Here is a 26,559-nt window from a genome sequence, read left to right on the forward strand (position 1 = left end):
GTCACAAATACTTCTCTATCTATAAATCTATTAAGGGAAGCACATTTGACATCCATTTGGAACATTTTAAACCCTTTGTGGGCAGCATAGGCAAGAAGCAATCTAATTGCTTCCATTCTTGCTACTGGGGCAAAAGACTCATCAAAATCTATACCCTTCTCTTGATCGTAACCTTGAGCCACTAATCTAGCCTTGTTACGAACAACACTACTATCCTCACCCAATTTATTTTTAAAAATCCACTTAGTACCCGTTACCTTCTTACCATTTGGATTAGGTACAAGTGTCCAAATCTCATTCTTTTCAAATTGAGCAAGTTCCTCTTCCATGGTTTTGACCCAAGAGGGGTCTTTTAAGGCTTGCTTCATGTTTAGAGGCTCTAATTGGGACAAGAAAGCAACGTTGCTTTGATCAGCTTGCTTTTTGCTTGAGGATCTAGTGGTCACGCCTTGGGAAGGATCACCAATGATAAAATTATGGGGGTAACCCTTCATAAATTTTCATTCTCTTGGCCTTGGAGGTAAGGATCTGCCTTGATGAGCTTCATCATTCTGATCTGTTCCGGATTCTCTTACTGGCTCAGGAAACAAAATGAAAATGTCTCCTCCATCCTGATGAGACATTTCTGGGCGGACAGAATCTTCACTTGGGACAGTCTTGGGATTTTCTTCACTAACTTCCTGGTTCACCATATCCTCACAACCTGCATCATCTTCTACCACAACACTAGGAATTGAGTTAGTATCACAAAAAGAAACTTGTATGGATTCCTCTTTGGTTCTATGTTCTTTGAGGTAAATTCTATATACTTTGCTAGTGGTGGAGTATCCAATAAACATTCTCTCATAGGATTTTGGATCAAACTTTCCAATATTTTCTTTATTATTAAGCACAAAACATATGCATCCAAAAATGTGAAAGTACTTAAGATTAGGAGGGGTTTCTTTCCATAGTTCATAAGGAGTTTTCTTTAACCCTTTTCTAATGATAATCCTATTCAAAATATAACAAGCTATATTTACAGCTTCAGCCCATAGAAATTTTGGAACCTCATTTTCACAAAGCATAGCCCTAGTCATTTCTTGAAGGCTTCTATTCCTTCTTTCAACTACCCCATTTTGTTGAGGTGTTCTAGGACATGAAAAATTATAAGCAATTCCAAAATCATCACAAAAATTTTCAAAATCTTGGTTTTCAAATTCTTTTCCTTGATCACTTCTCAAGTGGGCAATTTTCAAATCCTTTTCATTTTGAATTCTTTTGCAAAGATTTGAAAAAGCATGGAAAGCATCATTCTTATGAGCTAGGAAAAGTATCCAACCGAATCTAGAGTAGTCATCCACCACCACCAATCAATAATGTTTACCTCCTAAACTTTGAGTTCTTGTTGGACCAAAAAGATCAATATGCAACATTTCTAATGGCCTCTTGGTGAAAATTCCATCTTTAGGTTTAAAAGAGGATTTTACTTGTTTGCCTAGTTGACAAGCATCACAAGTAATATCCTTATCAAATTTAATATTGGGAATTCCTCTCACCAAGTTCTTTTTAACAAGTTTAGAAATTTGGTACATGCTTGCATGACCTAATTTCTTATGCCATAACCATTTTTCAGATTCAAGTGAGGTAAAGCATGTTACTTTTGTTGCATCTTTTAGCTTCAAACAATATTTCACGAGATTTTTCACAAATAATTAAGCAATCCAATTTTCTAAAAATAACCTAATACACAAGATCAAATAATTGGCTAATGCTTAGTAAATTGTGCTTCAAACCATCAACAAGAAGAACATCATTTATAAAAGAAGAAAAATTTTTACCAACTTTTTCAATGCCCACTATTTTTCCTTTTCCATTATCACCGAATGTGACAAACCCTCCATCATATTCATAAAGTTTTATGAAGAAGGTTGCCTTTCCGGTCATATGCCTAGAGCATCCACTATCCATGTACCACATATTGTCCTTTCGCTTGGATGCTAGGCAAACCTACAAAATAAGCTCAAGTAACCTTAGGTATCCAAATCTTTTTGGATCCTTTCACGTTAAACCACCTTCTTTGTCCCAATCCATTGTAATCACAAACAATTTTACAAACTTTATTTCCAATCATTCTTTCACTAAAGAAACATTGAATATGATAATGACCATTCCGATTGCAAAATCTGCAAAATCTATGAGTTGCTGTTTTCACAAAGCTTGTTGGGTTTTGAAATCTTACATCATTTGAAGATGAAGCTATGTTTGCAAAATAAGGTTTTTCAACAGATTTTATAACTTCATGAAAATCCAAACCAGCTTTATCATAAAGAGGTTTTTGACTAGCCAAGAGTTAATTTAAATTTTCTGAACTTTGTGCAAAGTTGGCTAAGTCTTCCTTAAGTCTTTTTATCTCTTTATGCAGCCACTCATTTTCTTCAAAATAATTCAGATTTGCTGTTACAGAATGGTGGTATTCACAACTTTTAAGTTGAGCTTTTAACTGCTTGTTTTCTTCAATAAGTTTAACAACAATTTCAGCCTCCCTTAATTTATCCTTGAGAAAACCATTTTTAGCTTTTAAAATTTCAATTTGAGACTCAAGATCTTGGTTTTCACTTAGGAAACATTTGATTTTTTCAGAAAGATGGTCAATCATGAGATGAAGATCTTCAGTGTCAGGGTTATAAAAAACTACCTGCTCTACGTGATCGGCCATGAGGCAGGTTTGAGACTTGGTTTCTGATTCTTCATCTTCTTTAGAGTCATTTTCCAAGTCTTCCCAAGAAGCCATGAGTCATTTCCTCTTTCCCTTTTTCGGCTTCTTCTCCTTCTTTAGCTTAGGACAATCAGATTTGAAGTGCCCAGCTTCTTTGCAGTTGTAGCAAATCACTTTGCTGGAATCTTTTCTTGGTTTCCTTGAACCGCTTCCTTTTCTCCTTTCCTTGAGCTTCACAATTTTCTTGAATTTTTTTGCAAACAAAACAAATTTATTTTCAGAAGAATAATCACTGGATTCATCATCCAGGGGGTCAGTAACAGATTTGAGGGCTATTCCTTTTCTTTTAGTATCTTTTTTCAAATAAGTATTTTCAAATGCAAGTAAGTTTCCTCTCAAATCATCATAAGTCATGGAATTAAGACCACTACTCTCAGATATCACTATTGCCTTAGTTTTTCACTCTTTTGTGAGACTTCTCAAAATTCTCCTCACAAGCACAGATTCAGGATACGTTATTCCCATAGCATCCAAGCCATTGATGATAATGTCGAATCTTTCGAACAGATCATCAATTGATTCTCATTCCTTCATTGTGAACATCTCATATTCTCTGTTTAGCAAGTCAATTCTGGTCTTCTTCACTAGGGTTGTGCCTTCATGAGTGACTTGTAATTTGTCCCAGATTTTCTTTGCCGTTGTGCATCTTGATACCCGTCGGTATTTCTCGAAACTGATAGCACAGTTAAGCAAGTTGATAGTTTTGGCATTGAGCTCTACCTTTTTTCTGTCTTCTTCGGTCCAGCTGGCTTCACCCTTGAGAGAGACCACACCATCAGCTCCTGTGGTGGTTGGGAATTGAGGACCTTCTAAGATTATTTTCCAGAGTCTGTAATCTACTGATTGGATAAAAATCTTCAATCTTTCCTTCCAATAAGTGTAGTTCTTCCCATTAAAGAGAGGAGGTCTGTTGCTTGACTGCCCTTCCTATAAGTGAGTTTATTGCTTCCTGATTCATGGATGATTAAGGTAATCTTATAATTATGTTTCCAGAGGCAGCTTTTTGGGCTAAGCTTTATGTTCTCAAGGAATGTGACCCTATTGAAGTTGCACAATCACAAGAGAGAGTGAAGAAAATCGATATGCTTGCATTGCAAGAATAAGGTAGAGTTTGTTACAACACAATGGGAAATAAAAACAGAATAAAATCTGCATGGCATGTTTTCAGCTATATATGTCAGCTGAAGGACACTCTTCTATATTTCTATTGCTTCTAATTTTGTTATCTATCATAACTAACTCGCTCGTTCGATTCTAGCATGCATGGATACAAGGGATAATAATATGCATAATCTCTAATAATGACCACGATTCCCTCCGGTAATTGTTTTTCAATCTTCTTGTCAGAATAAAGTGAAAGTTCAATTTAGGGAGTAGACTATGGATTAGGGAAAACTAAGTAGATTGTAGTTTGTGAATAGTCAAAAAAATTAAATGAAGATGATTTGTATTGAAGTTGATGCATCACGCTCCAACGAAATTCTATTCCTTTTTGGTCTTAGCAAAGTGTTATCTTAGATTCATGTAGGATATGAATCAGTTGGCACTTGGGGACAATTTTGTTTCTCTCTTTTATTGATCCATCAAACATTCAGTCTCTGTCCACGAATCATAATCTTTAAGTCTATTTAATGTTCGTGTCATCTTTTTAGAACCAATCACAACTAATGTGTGGGAAGAGCAGAAGCAAAAGCATAACAAGTAGTAACACTCATAGCATTGCAAAGCCAATTATTTTATTATTATTATTTCCTTCCCTTTAATGTGAAAATTTCAAAAATAACATTCTTGCTCAAGGCAGCGAGATCAACGTATCTTAGTGAATGCACACAAGAACCAATGTTTGCATGGTGCTCAATGACAAAGTGTTGAATATAATGCGATGTACTAATTTAACAAAGTAGAAGATTCTGAAATTGATCTTACAGGAGAAGACAGAGCAGGTCTTGGTGGCATTTTTATGGAATCTATGCTGCCTTCTAACATTTCTACAACTTTGCTCATTGTAGGTCTATCATTTGGAACTGTTTGAATACACCATAAACCCACAATCGTCATTTTCTTAACCAATTCATTTTCCTCTATTGCCACCACTCCATCTTCAGGTCCTAATTGAGTGCCTTGCTCAAGCTTTTTGTATATCCAATCAGGAAAATATATCTCACTTGTTTGACTCCCTTCTACATTAATGTTCTTCTTTCCTCCCACTATATCAAGAAGCATCATTCCGTAACTATAAACATCAGATTTATTAGAAGCTTTGCCGAAATGTCTACTCCAAACTTCTGGAGCTATATACCCAATTGTTCCTCTAGCATCCGACATGGAAATAAGACTTTCCTTCCCTGGACAAAGTTTTGCTAGTCCAAAATCTGATATCTTAGGACAAAAATTTTCATCCAAAAGAATATTATGTGGCTTTATGTCAAAATGTAAAATTTGAGTGTTGCATCCTCTATGTAAGTACTCTAACCCCCTAGCTATCCCTTTGGCAATTTGATACAGCTTATCCCAACTCAACAATGTAGTAGTTTCAACTCCTTCTTTTCTGTAAATAAACTTGTCAAGGGAACCATTTGATATAAATTCATAAATAAGAACTTTCTTGCGACCTTCAAAGCAGAATCCAAAAAGGGTGACAACATTAACATGAGAAGTTCTACTAATGCTAGCTACCTCATTGATAAACTCTTTACCATTTCCTTTGGATGGATTCAACATTTTGACTGCCACATTAGAACCATCGGATAACTTTCCCTTGTATACAACACCAAAACCACCTTGTCCTAGTTTAACTTTGAAGGAGTTGGTCATTTTCTTCACATCAGAAAATTTATATCTTTTTATAGTTAACACTCCATGATCTTTTAAAAAAGTTTCAATATCTTGGTTACCCTTTGTTGGAAAGCAGTATTTTTCTCGCCATCTTGGTAACATGTAGATAAAATAACAAATACTCAACAATCCTGCAATTACTGCAGCTGCTGTAGCACCTGTTAATTAGCAAAAAATTAAAGAATAAGAGGGAAAGTTATGATGTTTGGTTTGTAATTGACAAAAACCATTTCATGGTTAATGTGAACAATTGAAAAACAGTTGAAGTGGACAGATGCCGTAGTAAAAATGTAAAATATAAATGTTCGGATCATGAAAGAGTCATTGTCTATTCCCATGCATATTGAAGGCTAAGCAATAATCCCAAAGTAACTGATATTTGATTTTGCTTGTTATTTCCAATTTAAGATAACAGTGTTGTAAAGGATATAAAAATGTAAATTTTTTTCATACCTAACAAAAGAAGAAAAATGTTCTTAAACCTTAGCACTTGTTTATCCATTGAATAAACACACGATTATTCAGTGAAGAGTTAATGATTTCTATATATTCTGGCCAATATAATACGAAACATCATGAAAGAAAAATATGAAAGGAAACCTTTGGATGTATTACCAATAATGACCTTCTTTTGCCGGGTCCAGCCATTACCTGCAACAATAACAGTGAGACCAAGAGCAGAATTAAGTTCAATACCCAAAGCAAAACATTCTGCACATATAATCACCTATACTTTTAGTCCACACAAGTACACAACGCCTTCCTGAGTCCATAAATATATGTATATCACTGGAATGAAGGCTACTAAGTAATTTCTTTCCGTGGCAGCTTCATTCTTAGCCCGTGCCAAGAAATTTTGTTTATAATATTTAGATAATATTATCCTTTTCCTATTTTTTCTACTCCTTGTAATTATATACTTTCTCTTTATCAAAAACGACACAATAAATATAAGGTATACCAATTAAATTTATTCATATGGGAACAATGTAATTTTATTTGTTTCTGATATTTTCTATCCATACCAAAATATATTATTTATTGAAAAGTTGTTATGAAATTAAAGGAGTAATGGTTAGTTCAACGAAATCTTGAACTGATATGGTACCATTTAAAGTATTTATAAGAGTAAATGATAAATAAGTTCTTGCTTTTTTATTTCGAAAATAAATAAGTCATCGATTAATTAAAAATTACAAAAGCATCTTTTACTTTTTAAAATGCGAGACATCTAAATCTCTTTGGACGATCGATTTGTTTTTATATATTTTGGATGGAGAGAATTAAATATCTTATATTTTTTAAATTAGAAACGATTTTGTATTTTTAATTAGTAAAAGATTTATATATGTTCAAATTAAAAAGTTAGAGACCTATTTATTTATTTTTTCTATTTATAATTATATGTCTAGTAAATGACACTGTATGTATTATTATTTTCTTTTAGATTGTTAGGAATAGATTCTCAAGTATCTCTAACTGTCTAATTCGTAATCTTGTCTGATGAGTTCACCTTTTAATGCGTAGGAAATTAGTCATGAGCTATATTGTATATGCATTACCCTGAAAGTTATGGTATATTAGAAAAAAATTGATATTTTAAGTGAAATTGAATTTTTGATCTATAAGATTTAGGTAAAAAAAATTTATTTGTTATTAATTTTTTCTACATTTAAATTTTTTTCTAAAATTTAACTTAATTTTAAAATTATTTTTTAGACAATTATACTCTCTGTAGGGCCTAAAAAAAAAACTACAGATGAGCCAAGCCCATAAACTTCTCTTTCTTTCCTTCACTTCCAATGACACGCACACTTTGAGAATCATCTTACACACAATGTGCCAACATTTTACCCTTCCTTACCGCCAAGATACGTTTCCCTCTTCTTTCTCACGTCATTTTTTCAACAATAATTTTATATATTTTTATTTCAATTAATTTCATTACTTTTCTTTTACTCTAATTCTATTACACCTATCAAATATGCCCTCTTATGTTGATATTATTCCAAAACTCCATTAAAATAGCCTAAGCTTAAAGAAAAAGAAAATAACTTTTAATTCAAGTATCTATAGTTAAATTTTAACATTGTATTATTTTATAATTATAATAAATAATTTTATAATTTATTATTTAATTATTTACTAGCTTATTTTTTGTCAATATGATGTTTATGTTAAATAATTTATAAAATAAAATCCCACTTGAGACATAGTATTTTGTGTTGAAATTAATTTTGTCATTTGAAAAATTAAATTATAATATAGATATTATCCTACATATACACTTTGAATGTATATTTGGTATTGAAATAGGATAAAGTTATTACATGAATTATTACTATTGAATTGATGATGCACTTATTGATTTGTTTGACAACTTTTAGCTTGATAAGAATTTGTATGTCAAAATATTTTGGAGGGTTTTATGACAGAAACTACAGCTAGCGACAGTAAGTGCTAGACTTAGTGCACCTTGTCAGTATATAATTATATTTTTTAGGATCATATAAGATGAAATGGTTCATGTTTATTTCATGTCCACAAAATTAGTGGAACATGTCTATTTCAGAACTCACACGAAAAAAATAACCTAAGTGTGATTTCTGTCTGTTACTTTGACTTTTCTGGATTAGATAACGTTCCGCGTATATTGTTATAAATAAAGAAGTTTAAATGTTTGATATTTATAATTAATTATCATTGTGTTTGAGTATAATTCTGTCACTATTATTAAGGTGGATTTATTTAACTAAGAGTTTACTAATTATACAACTGTCTCTTGTGGGACTATAGATGCTTTGCTTATTCACTGAGTTACAAAACTCATTCTGTTATTCATTCATTTTTTTTAGGTATGGGTATTGATCATAATCCAACTTCATCAGTTTCACTCTAGTTTTGTTTGTGTTGGTGAGCCCTTTACTGCTTAAGGGCTTGATATTTTGTGTAAATAGCTTTCAAATTCTTTAGACTTGTTAAACTGCTCCATGTGACATAGGCAAGATCCGACATTAGTGACTTGAGTATGTTGCTTGTAAATATCCTAGGATATAAAACTAATAGACTATGTTTTGCTATAAATATTTAAGTCGAATTTTATATAAATATGCTGAGTATGTTTTAAATATGAGATTGAGAATGTGTTGTCTCTTGGTGTAATTGGAAATTCTATTTGTTTTGTTTTCTGTAATATCGATTTCTAAGGCTTGCTTGGGAAGATTCTCCTAAGCATAGTCACGGTCAAATTGGGTCGTGACAAATTGGTATCAGAACTCAGGGTTTCCTGTGTAATATGGAGCCGTTCTCCTATAGTAAGATCATGATTGTGTAAATGGAAGTCGACCCATTTTCACAAATTGTGATGTTATTAAGGACTTGTAGGAATGTTCGTAAAATAAGGTTGTTGATGTTGATGCAGTGAGGATTGAAGTTGTAGCTACTATCCCGGTCCAAATTTCGTACTCTTTCATTCTATTCTACTTCAACTTTCCTCACCTTTCATCTTGGCACTCTGGTTTAGTCTCTTCGATCTCTTGGGACCAATTTGTGAGTAGACTTTACATTTATAATTGTTTGATTGTGCATCTATAATTATTTTGACATATATCTATTATAATCTTTAAATTATACTCACTATATTTACCTTGAACGATTTTAAATTAATCAGAATAATTGATTTATTAGAATTAAATAATTCGTTGTTATGAAGTTTATATTTTTTGAACTATACATGAGATCATATATATTTTTTATGAAGCTTTGCATTATTCTAAAATGTTTGATTTTACTTGAATATCTGTTTTTGAAGTATTGAGGTATTTGTTGGTACTCAATTACTTTAAAGATTGTGAAATATGTTTGAAATTTCTTATGATCGAAAAAAAGTATGATTGGAAAAGATTTCTGATGAAAAAGTATTGTCTGATTTGATTTGATTGGATACCGGATGTATTTGAAAGATCAAAGATTTGTTGTATTTGAAATTATATGTTTTGAATTGGTTTCGGAGGCTCGTATTAGAAAACCGTAGTTAACGGCGGTTATGGCGTTAACCTAGATGCATCTGGCTCAGACCTCAGCTAGCAGGGGTGTTGCTAGCCTAACGTGTAGGCCACACGTTGGATCTGTTATTCCGTATGGACACACGAGAAGAAAGGACTACTCTTAGAGGTGGAGCCACCTAAGTGTGGATTATTTTATTTGCTTTCTGTATTAGAATTTTCTTATTGATTTACTCATTCATATAAATTATTATATTCTAACTAAAATTATTTTTATAATAATATTTATATGATTTCATATAAATTATAAATGTACTGTCTAGTCAATGGGTTGCAAAAACTCACTCCGTTTTTTTCTAAAAATAATTTTTTCAGGAATAAATATTTGATTATGTGAACCTTCTATTCAAGATTAATGATCTGCAAGGACTTGGGCAAGTATCTTGGAGTTACCCTTAACCATTCTAGAGTGATCCGTTCAGCTTTCAATGGTGTCTTGGATAAGATTCGGAGTAGACTAGCAAGCTAGAAAGGAAGTTTACTCAATCAGGCTGGTGGATTCTGCTTGGTTAATTCTGTTGCAGCCGCTATTCCTACGTATCAGATGCAGGTCTCTATTTTTCCCAAAGGAATCATTAGTAAATTGGAGTCTATGATGAGGAATTTTCTTTGGAAATGACAAGTTGATGGAAGAGGATTGAATTTTGTTAGTTGGAAGGTGCTGGTTACTCCAAAAAATATGGAGGTTTGGGGATTAGAGATCCTTATTGTGTAAATATTGCTCTTCTTGGGAAGCTAGTTTGAACTTTTTTCTAGCAGCCAAACAAGTTATGGGTCCAATTGTTAGATGCCAAATACCGATCATCTCTATATGACTGTTTTACTTGCCCTAAGAACAAGGACTCTCCCATTTAGAGGAGTCTTTGCAAGGCCTGGAAAGTGTTGAAGGATGGGTTTGCTTGGTGTATTGGGGATTTGAACCAAAATTTTTGGTTTTCTAGCTGGAGGAGAGAAGGAAAGTTATCTAATGAGATGGATTATGTTCACATTTCTTATTCGAATCTCCGGATACAGGATATTCGGTCGGTTGGTAGGTGGCATTTGGATACTCTTTATTCTCCTTTATCTCAAAATGTGAAAGGTAATATTCTCTCTTACAATCCAGATGTGCAAGCAGGTCCGGAAGTGGGTTGGTATTGGTTTGGGTCTACAGCCAAAGTCTATGACTCACGCAATGGTTACTTGTGGTTGTGTAAGCAGCTGTTTGGTTGGGAGGAGCGGGAGAATTGGCTTTGGTTTTGGCGCCACCTTGTTCCGAAAAAGCACAAGTTTTTGGCTTGGTTGTGTCTTAAGGAGGCTCTTCCTACTGCAAGTTTTCGCTTCAGAAGATGGATGTCATCATCGGATAGGTGCCCAAGATGTCTTTCTAGCCAGGAATCGATTTTACATTATATTCGGGATTGTCCAAAAGCTCAGCTTGTATGGCTTAGGTTGGATATTTCTTGTCATCCTTTGGATTTGAAGAACTAGTTCTTGTATCATAGCAGGGAGCATCCGTTCAAGTTCTTTTCGGGACTTTGGTGGATATGGCGAGTAAGGAATAATGACCTCTTTAATTCTCAGAAAACTTAGCCTCCAAAAAAAGTGATTTGTCTGGCTTTAACTTCAGAAAAGGAGCTTAGGAATATTTTTGAATTACAATGTATGTCCCTTCCCTCTACTCTAGCTGATTTTTGGAATCCCCCATCCATTGGTACTTTCAAGATTAATTGTGATGCTAGTTATCTTGGTTCGGATGATAGTGTTGGTTTTGCTTGTGTTATTAGAGATTGTAATGGGAGTTGGCAAAATGGGTGTTTGGGAATGATTGAGAGTAATAGTATTCTTTAAGGAAAATTATTTTCTATTTGGAGAGGATACCTCTTAGCTTGGAATGTGGGTCAATGAGATGTTATTTGTGAGGCGGATTGTGTGGAAGCGTTTAACCTTGTTACTGATCACCAAGATGGTTTTGGGTTTATTGATCCATTGGTGCTCAAAATAAGAGATATCATGCATTGGAATTGGCGTGTTGACTTTCGTTTGATTATGAGAGATGCAAATACGGTGATAGACACTATGGCAAAAATGACAATGAAGTTACAACTTTCTCATGTGGAGCTTCTTTCACCTTGGGAGAAATTTAAGAGTAGTCTCAAACGGGACTGTCCCTCTATTTAAGCAGTTCCTTTGTTTTGTTTCTTTATTTAATTTATTTCAGTCACCAAAAAAATGATCTGCAAAGATATTTACTCTTTGTTAAATTTTTAGGTATTATCTGCTTCATATATCACAGACAGAATTTATCTATATTTTATTTTTATTAAAAATATGTAATTATTTATTCTTAAAATTGTAAATTTATTAAAAATATTTATAACTTTCTTATTTATCTTATATTCAAATTTATTAGACTTATTGGGAGACTATTTCTCTTAGCGCTAATCATAGCTCATTTTAGGCTGTCACAATATATATGCTAATTGTACTTACCATTATGCTGACTCATTCTAACTATTATCAAAATAGAAAAGATTTTTTTTTTTTAAATAAGGCCTACTAGCTGTAGCAAATAAATAGCAAATAAAGGTGTGGCTATGCTATCATCTAAAAATTAGAACGTGAAAGACCAAATCGATGTAAGTCGTGAACGGTCCCTTTGAGGAATATGGACAAACCTGGTTGTGAATAACAGCTCTCTGAATCAATTCTATCAGGACAATAGCACCTGAAAGTATATTCTTCTTCATCGAACCCACACCTTCCACCACTGCTCGAGCACTCGCTGCAATTTTTGGCCGTCCAATTCATCAAAAACCCTCTTCTCAGCGCCTCTTCAACCCCTCCTTTCTCATCTTCCACCCTCGTTACGCTCACCGTCCCCCTGTAATTCTTCGTCGCCAACTTCAAATTCTCAACGTCATCCCCATAAAGCGCCACAACCGATCTCGTTCTGTTTTCAGCTGAACACCCAATACTATGCTCTTGCATGTTTTCACAGCCATAAAACAGCAACACTTGCTTCTGCTTGGAAGCAACAATGAACCTTTTGCTGTGGCCGGTGAAGTTTCTCAGTGGGGCAATACATTCCGTGGTTCTTAACCCCGAGAGCGCAGGGATAGACACTCGAAGTGATTGGTTGTTGTAGAAAATGTTTTGGACAGTGTATAGAGCTCCTGATATATTGACGATTGGGAAGCCATCGTGAGAGCAGGTGAGACCGAAATCAGGGACACCACAGTAGGAGTTTTGTTTTGATATGATGTAGAAGGGAAAGCTTATGTTTTGATGATTAGTATCACCACCACAAGTTTTGGGCTCACATGCTTGGAACTTTGGATTCACAGAACACAGAGTGATTCTTGTTAGAAGAAGGAAGAAGATTATTATGTACGAGCGAATAACAAGGGGAAAAGAATAAAAGGAACTGAAGGTGGGTAAGAGTGTTCTTTGTTTCATTTGGAATGGTTCAAGTTAAAGGCTGAGAGACGGTGGAGTTTGGAGAGGAAAGGTGAAGTTATCATGACATCTTTTTTTTTCTTTCGAGCTTAAGCTTTCAATTGCAGTCTACTATTGTTTGAAGACTTTGACTATATCTTTATGTATGGTTAAAATGTATTCGGCTATGGATTATGGAAGCTAGACGCGCATGACCGGGACAATTGAGTTCTTAGGAAAACAATGGCCACGGTTCCCATTACTCTCTTTCATTTTTCATTTTTTTCAGTTGGGGAGGTATTGAATATTGACCACGGCCATGGAAAAGTATACTATAGGTCATGAGTCATCCACAAACAAAGTGGGCTGCATGTTTTCACGACCAATTAGGCACAGTCAGTCAACCCTGAAACTGCCACACACTTTCCTAATCCTATCTCTTTCTTCACTCATTTTCGTCTTTTTATTTTTAGTTCATGTTTTAGCGATAAGTAACTACGTAGTTGTGGAATTATTTACTGCTTTCCATACTGCTGCGCCATCTCTTACTTTATATGAGAATTGAACTTGTGGATTCGCTGATTGCTCATACAAAATCAGTTATAAGAAATATACAAAATTTTGATTCAACTATTATTTTTATAGAAAAGAGTGTTATGTAGTTTTATGTTAAAATGCAAAATTCCAGTGGTATCATCTATGCAACTCCAAATCTCTTGCCATATCCCTATACCAATTTCATAAAAATTTTCCCAAATCGACGGGATTGTTTACAATAATCGGATGGTGGCAAAGTGGTTAATAACAAGAAATAGAAATATGCATATAATTATGGTGGTGATCCATTTATTGAGTAAATTCTGGTCCCTAGAATTCATGCCATTATCCAATTTGGTCTTCCAGATTCCAATTTCACTATATTGGTCCCTAAATGGAACCCAAGGAGCAGTCACTAGCGAATCTTTTTATGAGTTTTCCGGTTCCCTGTTGAAATTTCTGGTGTTGCTAACTTCTTGAGTTTTACCTCTATCCATGGTGCAGGTTTTGGGGGTAGGCTTGGCTATTCTGGATAAAATTGATTCTGGATTGGATGTTGATGCACTTAGGGGGTGTGTGGTTGGAGGAATATTAGAGCAATAGAGCATTCCCAGGAATGTTTAGATGAGAATATCTTATTCTCATGTTTGTTTCAAAGTTTTAAAATATATTCCCAGGTAAGTTTTATTCCTTGGAATCAAAATCCTCCTGATTTAATTCCCATCTACCCCATGGTTATCTTTGATTCCAATGAGAAGGGAATGTGTATAACAAAGTAAAAAGACTAAAATACCCTTGTTAATTTCACTCCAACCCTTCTTTTCAGATTTTTTCCAATTCATTTCAAACAAAATGAAACCCTAGCAGAGAGCCCCTCCTCCATGAAAACCAATCCCTAACGAGGCTTTTCTTCAAATTCACGGAGGTTCCACCGGCGTCGGCGCCGCCTCGCCGCCGATTTGGATTTGCATGGCCACCACGCTTCTTATTCTAGAAGGAAATCGTTCTCGTTTGTGTTCGTCATCACAGCTCATCTCGGTTCACCGCCACTGCGTTTTCGCCGCCATCATCGCGACTCTGTTCAGATCCTCTGCGTTGTGTGGTTGTGCGTGGCCTCTCTCCTCCGTCTGAGCTCGGTTGCTCGCGCGTCTCTCGCCTCTGCGTCTGCTCGAGTTGTGCTTCGTGTTCGTGTTGTCTCCCTCGCCTCTCTCCCTCCTCGCATCTTCCTGTTCCTGTTCATCTTTTTCAAGAACAGGTTTGTTCTAGGTTTGAAATATTATTAACTTAATTTGTTTGGAATTGGAATGTGATTTCAGTTTCAGTTCTGAGCTCATTGATTATAGTATTTAATAGTGATTATTATCTGCATCTTATAAGCCAAGTAGCTGTCTGATCTATGTTTTTGCTTCACATTTGAAAAGATTCAGATACTGTTCTTATGGTTTTATATCACAGTGTATTACACTGGTAGATCCACTGTCTGCTCATAATGCTTTTGCTGATATCACTCTGTGAAAATGTGAGAAGGACACACAAACAGGACTTCATGCTTTTCTACTTCTCAAACAATTAAATCAAGTGAAGTATATCAAATTTGAGGGTTCTGAGGTAGGCTTCTTCTCAAAAACCTCTTTTAACTTAGTGTTGACAACTTGACATGAAGGTCATATTGCATGTTATATAGTATATCTTTGTAGTTTCTTTTGTAAAATATTGTTTTGTTTGGAATTGATTTTGTGAACATGCGCTGGAGCAAAAGCTTGTTTTGTATTAGATTTTATGTTAAGAAACTTGCAATTGATTTTGGTTAATAAGTATCATGCATTTGAAACTTACTATAAAACTAGTTTTCCAAAATAGAGCTACATTTTATGGCCTCTTTACACTTCTCAAGCAGGGGTTTAGATGCAAATGTTTTAATTGAAATTAATCAAAACAAAATTAGTTTAAGAATCATGTCACCTACTCTAAATGGGAGTTTATGATTGATACCATAAAACCAAACAAGCAATAAAATATGCTTCAATTGAGAACTTCCTGATATCAAATTGTAGTTTCCTATACCAATTGTATTAGATACTAGATAGTAACACTTTACTGTATTAGCTGAACAGCATTCTCATTGATGTTGAGTGCCACTGTCCTGTTGTCGATAGAAAATAGAAAAAGTAATTATAAAATTCACACTACAAATATAAAAATGGATTGAGAGAAACTTATCTGTCTATCTTGAATTCTCGATCTGGTTTTTAATCCACTGAAAAATATTTCTGTGAAAATTTGGATAAAACTCATTACTAATTTTATGACTAGTTTTTACTATTTACGATGGGAACGAACAAATGCCATTCAAGTGAGGGTTGGTTTGTTGCAATATATCTCATAGTTGTGTGATTCCTTGCTTCAAGATGATGAAAATGGGATTGCAGTGATTCTGTGATTGGCCTTTACTTACTGTTCTTTTCATACTTGTGTGATTCCTTGCTTCAAGTTTATAAAAATTGATAAAACAGCTTTACTTTTTCTGAATACCATGGCATTTAGCACATGGATTGTTATTATTGCGATTGTTTCCCTATAGCTTAGCTTATAGCTATATGGCATAATGTGTATGCTTTTTGATGTGTAGGAGTCACTAATCGTTAAGAAAGTAGGGTTCTGTTTTTTACTTCATTACTCAGGTTTCAATATTGAATTGTTAAAAAATTGTTAACATTATCTTTCTTGATATATATTATGAATTTTAATCAAAATTCATTTCCTTTATTTTTAAATTACCTCGTACTCGTATACTAAATTATAAATTCAATAGACCTCAACTTAAGCTTTTAACTTACAATTCTTTTTGGGTATTTCTGGAAATTCAATATAAAAGTTTTTCCTTTTTTATTGGATTAAACATGCTAAATTTAAAATATTCAAAAATGCATTGTTCTGATGTTTCAGTTTATTCTCAATATCTTCATTGCACAAATTCAAATAGTTACTGTTGTAGTTATTTCTTAGGCAGAACATATTTTCTTGTGTGAACTTTATTAATATGTATGTGAACTTTATACGAGTATACAAAAATGCTAGGCCTATGATGACATGGGAGTTCAATGAGGTTATGGTTATTATTTGAGTGGGTTCATTAGACTAGTATTAGTAGTATACCAGTGCCTCTGGCTGCTTATGTTTTGGATTAGAATTGAAGTTCTCTAATTTGTATAAAGCATGGTTAAGACCGGGTTCTCTTTTTTGTATCAATGTAAAAAGTAAGATATTTATCTTTTTGTGTCTTACTACAAGAGTTGCTGGTACTTCTTCATTACTCACATAGATTGAGCATGGTTTTCTTATGTAGCTTGTGTGCACCATCTGTTTGGACAAAATTAAACTTTGAAATAAAAAATATTTATATATATCATATTCTTATATTATATATATATTCCTAAACTTGTCTTTTCTTGTTGTTTCCTACTGCATTGACATTGCTACCAGAAAGAAAAGAAAAGAAAAGTTATTTATATTCCTAAACTGGCCTTGCTTGATTTTTTTTTGCAGAATGGATTCCAAACAGAAGATGAAAGTTATTGCCTGCTTGATTTTACATTTCGAATTAATGAATGACCTTATGATTAAGTTGTTGATAATTTGCTATGTTTTGATTATATTGCAATGGAAAAAAAAGAAAAGAAAATGGAATGATAGTTATAGTAGGCAAGTAATAAGAGATGTTAGTGTTGATAGGATTATTTATTTTAGTGATCTAGCATGTATAGAAAACACAAGAATGGATAGATGTGCCTTTCATGCATTGTGTAACATGCTTAAAAGGGTTGGAAGGTTAGAACCAAGTAGGAATATGGGTGTGGAAGAAATGGTTGCCATGTTTTTACATATTATAGCACATGACGTCAAAATTAGAGTAATAAAGAGACAATTTGTGAGATCTGAAGAAACAATTAGTAGGCGGTTTAATGATGTATTGCTTGCTATTTTGAGATGTCATAATCTCTTACTGAAGAAACCTCAACCATTTAGCCAGGATAAAATGGATGAACGATGGAAATGGTTTAAGGTAATTTATTTTGCTAATGTTGTTAAATCTCATATGGTTGGTGTTCTTTAGAATTGAGTTAATTGATCTTTGTTTTGGATTTTAGGATTGCCTAGGAGCCTTAGATGGTACTCATATCAAAGTCAATGTCCTTGAGGCTGATAAGCCTAGATATCGAAACAGAAAAGGTGACATAACAACCAATGTGCTTGGAGTGGTTGCTCCCGATATGCAATTTATCTACGTACTGGCGGGTTGGGAAGGTTCAGCTGCGGATTCTAGGGTATTGCGAGATGCACTATTTCGCAATGGGTTTAGTGTTCCCCAAGGTATTTTATTGAGACTTTAATATGTTATCAAAGTAACCATTTGATCTTTCATTAATTTTGTTCAATTGTGTATGTCACACTAGGTCATTATTACTTATGTGATGCTGGATATATGAATTGTGAAGGATTTTTGGCACCTTATAGAGGACAAAAATATCATTTGAGTGAGTTTAATCCACATAATCAACCCAGTACAGCTCAAGAGTTTTTTAATATGAAACACTCACAAGCTAGGAATGTCATTGAAAGGGCATTTGGAGTATTGAAAGCAAGATGGGGAATTTTAAGGGGAAGATCATTTTATCCTATTAAGACTCAAGGAAGAATTATAACTGCTTGTTGCCTTTTGCATAATCATATTAGAAGAGTGATGGTTGTGGATCCTATTGATGAGATAGAAGATCAAAATATACTTGGAGTAGATGGTGAGACGATCCACCATATTGAAACGAGTGATGCTTGGGGTAGATGGAGAGATCAACTTGCACAAGAAATGTGGAACCAATGGAGGAGAAGACATCACGCTCGATAATTGTAATAATTTTTCTATGTGTGAGGTTGTCTATCGTAACATTGATTTCATTTTGTTTATGTGTTTGTGTTCTTGTATAAGAGTTGTGCATGTATGCTTATTAGTGCAAGTAATTTTTTACTTTTGAGACTTCTTTGTAACTTTCATTTGGATAATAGTAATATTTTTTTAGTGAATTTAATTGTGATAATGTTAATTTTAATTAAATATATTTGTTATTAGGGGTATTTTAGTAAATTTGAAAAGATTAGAATCGATAATAATTTTAATTAAACATATTTTTATTAAGGGTATTTTAGTAAATTTTTTATTAGAAGTATTTTTGTAAATTCAAAATGTAAAAAAAGTAATAATTTTAATTAAACATATTATTAAGTGAAATTTAGAATCAATAATAATTTAAGTAAAGATATTTGATATTGGGGGTATTTTGATAAATTTAAAAAAAATAGAATCAATAATAATTTTAGTTAAACATATTTGATATTGGAGGTATTTAAGTAAATTTAAAAAAATAGAATCAATAATAATTTTATTTGAACATATTTAATATTAAGGGTATTTTAGTAAATTTAAAAAAATTAGAATCAATAAACAATTTAGCTAAAGGTATTTGATATTCGGGGTATTTTAGTAAATTCTAAAAAAAATTAGAATCAATAATAATTTTAGCTAAACATATTTATTATTAGGGGTATTTTAGTAAATTTATTATTAGAAATATTTTGTAAATTAAAAAAAATAATGTAAAAAAATAATATTTAATTAGCTTTATATTTAATTTTTAGTCATTAATAATTTAATTTGAATGAGTAAGGGTAATTTTGACATATTACATAATATGACTAAGAAATTTAAACTCAACCAAACAAAAATTTATTTATTCCTAGGATTATTACATAACATTCCAAGACATTAAATTTTATAAACAAACATAGGTATCTTCTATTCCAAGTAATCTTATTCCTAGGTATTATATTCTTAAAAATAACATTCCTAGTAATAAAATTTAATCTTTGAACCACACACACCCTTAGAGATTTTGCAAGTGCAGTCAATCGTATACTGACCCCAAAGAATTCTTTGATGAATTGATAACTCACTATCGAAGAATACTAGATCTTTTAAATCCCACACATGTCTATGTTATCGTAAGTTACGACTAATCTTACACTCTATTATAAGTTTTGAACTTAAAGAGAATGGGTAAGATTCAGAGTGAAGATAGACAAGATTCCTTCTCCCTATTTTCTAATGAAGTTTTGAGGAAAATGTATCTTAGGTGATGACACTCATATGAATGCATTCATATGTTGTGCTTGTTTCTGTTTAAATTCACTTCTTATTCGTCTTGTATTATAGATGTTTGCCTGAGTTTCTCTTTTAGGAGCATTCTTGGAAATAGACAATATATAATTAGGAGCAGTGATTAACCATACTCTGTTAAGAGTAATATTTTTAGCCCTCACAAAAAGTACTCATCTAGAGCTTTCATTTCAATCTGATATCTTTATACATGAGACTTTCTTCAAGAACATTTTAATTTGGAAAACTTAGTCCCACAGCTGAAAGATATACTTGAATTTTGTCTTATTTGGTATCTGTTCATTTTGATTATTAAATGTAAACAAACAACCTTAAAGCTACAAATGTTCCTGAGCACACACGATTTCATAATTCCTTATGTGAAAGAACATCGGTTGGAGACCCTTGACATAATAAAGCAGGTGTTATTTAATATAAATGAAGTCATCCTTGGTGTCTAACTAATCTATTAGGGTAAAGATTACAATGTGTATATATATATATATATCCTTGGGGGCTTATGTCTTAGCTTCATTTCATACACACAAGGAGAAGGAGCAACTGAGAAGTGGAAAGAAAAACACAAACCCTTACCACTATTCATCATCTTCTTTGGATCATAACTTTTTATCCGTCTCGATTGGCATGCCGTTTGTGGCCATGCGTTCATCTCGCGGAGCTCTTTAATTCATCTAAACAAAATAGTAAGAAACACGAATTTTTTGCTTCAGTTTTCTGTTCTAATACAAATTCAAGTTTTGATTTTGGAAAATTGAGAATTTCATGATTTTGGTTGTTTAGATGTTATCTAGCTTGAGTAATTGTTGGATTCCATCCAAAAATCAATGAATAAGGTAAGAAAACCCTAAACTCTTGTGATTTATTGAATTTGTAAACTCTAGTATTGATTATGGTGAATTGTATGAAATTAGATTAAAATTCATGTTGAATTGGAGTTGAATTGGTAATTTAGAGCGATTGAAGTTGAGCTTTTGGTAGCTGAGCCTTGTTGATTTGGTTTGGAGGCTTGGAAGCTTTTGAGGAAGAGGTTTTGTGGTGTTGAGTTTGGGAGAAATCGGCCAAAGTATGGTTTTAATTTTCTTTAAGTAATATATAATATTGTGTGAAACTCAGGTTAGTTGCCTTAAGATAGGTTTGAATTGTATGAATTGGTTAATGGAATATGTGTGACTAATTGGATGAAGTTTTGATATTAGCATGTGATTGAAATTGATGTGTAATGATTGTGATGATGAGTATTGGTGAAATTTGGGTCGGAGGCCGTGACCAGATAAGTCTGGATAAGTATGATTGAGCTTTATTATGGTGCTATGATATGATGATGATTATGGATTTTTGATGATGATTGATGATATTTGTGAGTATGTCATTTAATATGGAAAAATGTTGTTGAATTGGAAAATTGTAGATTGAATAGATTGATAGATTGATAAATTGAATTATTTAGGTGTTGTGATGATTGAGGAGGTTTTGATATGTGTAGAAGTGTTAGCATTGAGATTGGTATGGTATATATTGAAATTAGTATGGTATATATTGAGATTGGTTTGAGAGTTTTGAAAACTAGAGGCTTTTGATAAATTTGGTAAAAATTTATTTTTAACCAACTTCAACGGGCTATAACTTGATTTTCGGACCCTCAAATTTTCTAAAACTAGTCTTAAATGAAAGCTGGATCCGTGTAGTTTATAACATTCGAAAAACAGACGAAAAATAATTTTTAACGAAAAAGTTATGCACGTTTAAAGTTTTGTGTAAAAAACTAAATTTTCTACACTTTGCAACTTTTTGGAAAAATTTATATTCATGCGTATGCAGAGGCCATGCGTACGCGAGAAAATGGCTCTGTCCAGTACTCATGCATACGCAGAGGGCATGTGTACGCAGAAATAAAAAATTTTACATCATGTACACGCGATATTTTCATGAGTAAGCGAGCAATTGGTTCGGTCAAGTGCTCTCTCGTATGCAAACAAGGACTGCGTACGCGACTTCCCAGATTTTTGAAATCATGCGTACGCGGCAGGGTATGCATATGCATGACCACCCTGTTTTGCTGGAATTGTATTTTTGAGTTTTTAAACATTCCTCTAGCTTTCTAAACCTCTGTAACACTTATTTAAGATTCTCTAGCTAGTGTTTAGGTTTTGGGACGAAAGAGAGTATATTAGGTGAATTAAAAAGGTTATTTTCTATTACGAGTCTAGAGATGGTGACTTAGGTTTGTAACATATAGTGGATGGAATAACTAGAGTGAATTGGTGGAGTGGTATGTTGAGGATAAATTGAGAAAAAGAAAGTTAATGATGAATTATGAAAGACTGAGGTTGGTGAGCCTGCTGAATATAAAAAGTGATCACTGAGATGAGGAACATATTATGATGTATTATTATTGATAATTCATTATGCACCTGACAAGGACGATTGTTAACTCGCTTGTCGAGGTTGCGGCACCGATGTAGGGGCGATGGCAGTCCCCCGCCTACGTTCAGATGTGAGGACTGAGGCAGTCTCCCGCTCACATATCCTTTCATGCCACAAGAGGGAACTCATACACTATATCTTGAAAAAGTGGGCCGGGCACTATATCCAAAGATGTATAAAAGTGGTCCGAACACTATATCCCAAGGGTGCATAAAAGTGGGTCGGGCACTATATTTCAGGAACGTGGTAGAAAGGCGACATCCCAAGTGGATGTGTCGGGTTGGCAGTTGAACTGACAAGTGATATCACAACCAATAGGACAGGCATTCATCATACGCATTTTCTATGTGTTTGTTTGCTTTGATTAATTGCATTATGCCTAAATGAATAACATACCTAATTGCTAATTGAATTACTTGCCATATATGAACTCTTCTTGTGTTTTATACTTGTCTGTGTTACTTCTATTTTCTTCTAGGATTGAGGAGATTTAGTAGGCAGTGGCGATGGGATTGGATGGAAGATAAGTTGGCGAAGACTATGGGACAATGTTATTTGTTAGAGTAGCAATCCCTTAAGTTAGATAATCTTTATGGAATTAATAATGTATTATAAGTTTGAACTATTATGCTTTGGGAAGTTTTAAGATTGTCTTTGGCTTCCCGAAACTTTATATCTTATTTATTGGGCATTGTTATCATACTGAGAACCTCCGATTCTTATATCATATATTGTTGTTATTTTTTAGATGCAGGTCACAACCCACCTTGGTGAGTTTACGGACGTGGTGACAGAGCGGAGGATGGCTCATCTTTGCTTTAGCTTTGTTTTGTTGTAGTCTCTTACTTTTGTATATTTTGTGCCTTAAAGGTTTTATTTCTAAAAATTTTGAGAGATAGGGTGTTAGCTATTTTATTATCAAAACTCTGATGTATCTTTTGTTTAAACTAGTTGGCCTAAACTCCGCGAGTTGTAGCTAGTCCCCTTTTAGATATTGTATATATATAACTTGCATTGTTTCCTTTATTTACTACCTTGTGTATCCTAGAGCTGTTTGCAAGGTTTATATACTACGCTTTGTTTCTTTTCGTGCCAACGCACCTTAGTTATCGTGTGTGAATGCTTTGTACTTTATATTTCTATTTTATATGTCTTTATCTTCTATTCCTTCATCGGGATTCTAGTTTTATTATTTCTTAATTATATATTATTGTATGAGTTTTAGAACTGTCATGATACTTTATCGCCTTTACTTTATGGCTATAGGGTAAAGTTTAGTGTAATAGGGTGTTATACTAGATACATACGTCGGAAAACTTCACTTTAAAACAAAACAATATGTTCACTTAAGTTACATATTATATGAATAAAATTCATATGATGGTGGGCCCATCAAAAATACCCAACATAACATTAATATTTAGTCTTTGGACAGAAATATTAATTTATAAGCAGTATTTTAATATAGTAATTAAACATTGATAATAAATCTTGCCAAACAATAAATCTATCTTTGGACAAACTTATTGTTCACATAGAATTAAATAAGTATCACATGTTTATTACCACAAATGTGTATTTAATTTGGCCAAGTACAGAGCTTCCGTGACCCGATTTGTGCTCGCATAAACTACGCACACATAAATTCATTTAGTGCGGCTTACCAAATATTTTCAACAAAATTCTATCAAACAATAAGCCTATCTTTGGATTAACTCATTGTTCACATGAAAACTTGCTTGAGAATTATACCTATTTATTATCGCATATATTTTCTATCAATTGGCCAAACATCAACATTCTTTGGACCAATTAGTGATTGTATAATTAAATAGAAAATAAACACAAATTTTATTGTTAATTATTTGGCCAAACAATAAACTTCCTTTAGGCCGATTATTGTACACATAAATAATAAACATTGATTTAAGTTTAACTAGTTACTCAAGTACATAGTTATCATCAATATGTGTATGTAATTCGGCCAAATATAGACCTTCTTTTGGGTTGATCAATATTCGCATGAATTACATATCACCATATTCCTAATGTTTCAAAATAAATCAATTTTCATAAAAGAGACTACTTTAATAGCATAATATTCAACTAATTTATTCTAAAACTAAATTTTATAAAATAAATAGGTACAATCATTCAAATTGTTACTTATTTCCTTACATAATAAATCTAAGACGCTTACATAACACAAAAATTAATAAGCAAACAATAAGCCACAATATATGAGACCCACATAATATCAGGTGTCCTTATTAATTAATTGTTTATTTATTTATTTAACATAAAATTAAATCCATGACAAAAATATTCAAATAATAAAGAAGACAAACAATTCTTTTGTGTAGTAAATTTTTATGCTGACTCTAATAAAAAAATAATCACATTTTTTTAACAAATTAAAATCAAATAAGAAAAAAGAATAAATAAATTTTTCTTCGCCAAAAAATAAATTCACGGTGAATTTATAAAGTCAAAATAAAAAATCAAAAGTGCACTATTAATAATAGCACACAGAAGATTATCGCACAAAAAGCCAAAAAAAAATAATATAATCATTTTAATCAAAAGAACGATTCAATATTCAAATTAATTTTTTTAAGGATTCAAGCATGAAAAAGTTCTAATACCACTTATTGAAAATTCTAAGATTTCTTTAACTCCAAGATTATCCATGTTAAATCATTAAAAAAGAAATACTTGAAAGCGAAAGCGTACTTGAATTCATAAGTGTAATTGAGAAAGGTTTGGTTCTTTGCTCTTTCTCAACCAAAGTCTTTTGTTGTATCTCTAATAGGGTTGAATCACAATTTATCTAATGGAAAAAGAATTATGGAGACGGATTTGATGTGTTAGAGACCAAAATTCTGAAGTCACTATTTATATTTGAGTATGTCACTCATTAAACCCTAAAACCCAAATAAAATAGTATCTTTGGTTTTATTTTTATTTAATTACAAATCAAAAGTAATAATAACTTTTTCAATTCGACATTTATGATAATAAATAAAATCACCATGATATAAGTTTTTTAGTATGAAATAATTTATTTTGTGATTATAATTATTATATGTATTATTTAAAATTAAATTAAAAAATTAATAATTTCCTAACATTTAGAACGAATAAAAAGGAAAGAGAGAAAACAAGAGGTATGAGTCCCACAACTTTTATTATTAATTTATTTATTTATTTAATTTATTTTTTTTTTAATTTATGTGGTTATTAGAGTTACGAACTAACTTGATGTAATTTTTTTAGTTTCAGAGATTATTATAGTGCAATTGGCATCTCATTGGATATCAATTTTCTGCAAACGGCAAATCTAAAAGATCAATTTAAGATTTAACTCGTGAGTGAAGTATTCGTTTATTTATATATATAATTTTTTTTAGGTGAATATCTGTATATATTTATTCAACATGTTAGGTGTGCACACTAAAATCTATCATCAAAATTAATTATTAGCATTAAATATATATTGAAATATAGAAAACACACTAAAAATGAATTAAACATATATATTTCTTACACAAATAATACATAATGACTAATTTTGATGGCTGATATTAATATACAAATAGTATTTTTTATATTTATTTAAAAATAATAATTAAAAAATATTTGATAATTTAATATATTTAATTAAATTATTTAATATGATATATACATCTTCATATAAAAATATCTTCACATGAAATATTATTAAGATATAAATCTTTTCCCTCTAAAATTTCTTGTAAAAGGTCATTGTTGTATACCAAGTAATCTCTAATTCTACATACACATCACTAGGATTCGAACCTTTCGTTAAGAAACTCAGTTAAGTGATATATGCATATTTATATAGGTGATGTCTGCGGTGGTCAAGGCAAAGTAGTGACCAAGACGGCCAAGGATGACTCTCCAATAAAATTCTTACTCATGGTTAGGGCTGGCAATTCATACCCTACCCGCGGGTACCCAATCCGGTCCAACCCGTTCGGGTAGGGTAGGTTACCCTACCCGCTACGGGTAGGGTAGGGTATGGTCCGGGTATGCCTGCGGGTACGGTAGGGTACGGGTTTAGGGTGTACCCTACCCTACCCTACCCGCACCTCAAATATATAACACATATTTTATAAAAATTTGGTATATAGTGAAAGAAGTGAGAGTTGAACCTACAACCTCTCTTATGTAATAACTTACAATAAGTGAACAACCAATAAACTAGTTAGTTAATTTAGTAATTTAGAGTATTAGTTTGTTATTTTTTATGTTATTAATATGTATAAAATTTG

At 32.6% G+C, this 26,559-nt stretch overlaps 1 protein-coding gene across 2 annotated transcripts; it reads right to left on the reverse strand.

Annotated features, from left to right (window-relative positions):
* Positions 1-4,490: 4,490 nt before the first annotated feature.
* LOC107644272 (LEAF RUST 10 DISEASE-RESISTANCE LOCUS RECEPTOR-LIKE PROTEIN KINASE-like 2.4) lies at positions 4,491-13,095 on the reverse strand. 2 transcript variants are annotated; one of them, XM_016348107.3, is made up of 3 exons: positions 12,315-13,095; positions 6,209-6,244; positions 4,491-5,751 (listed from the first exon to the last, which is right to left on the reverse strand). In XM_016348107.3, exons 1-3 carry the CDS (start codon positions 13,093-13,095, stop codon positions 4,646-4,648), a joined length of 1,923 nt encoding a protein of 640 aa, XP_016203593.1. In that variant the 3' UTR covers positions 4,491-4,645. The 2 variants fall into 2 exon arrangements, with proteins under 2 accessions (XP_016203593.1, XP_088343683.1); XM_088487557.1 differs by having other exon boundaries at positions 6,194-6,244.
* Between the last annotated feature and the right edge of the window lie 13,464 nt (positions 13,096-26,559).

Source organism: Arachis ipaensis, chromosome B5, assembly GCF_059453495.1.
Source record: "Arachis ipaensis isolate K30076 ecotype BB chromosome B5, ASM5945349v1, whole genome shotgun sequence".
Lineage (NCBI taxonomy): Eukaryota > Viridiplantae > Streptophyta > Magnoliopsida > Fabales > Fabaceae > Arachis > Arachis ipaensis.

Bases quoted from the DNA above. Each gene is read 5' to 3' on its own strand.
- LOC107644272 (XM_088487557.1), bottom strand. From the start codon at position 13,095: ATGAAACAAAGAACACTCTTACCCACCTTCAGTTCCTTTTATTCTTTT. The intron at 6,245-12,314 runs GTTTGTCCATAT...TTATTGTTGCAG, and splicing joins GAGCTGTTATTCACAACCAG to GTAATGGCTGGACCCGGCAA. The intron at 5,752-6,193 runs GTTTCCTTTCAT...GCTAATTAACAG, and splicing joins TATTGGTAATACATCCAAAG to GTGCTACAGCAGCTGCAGTA.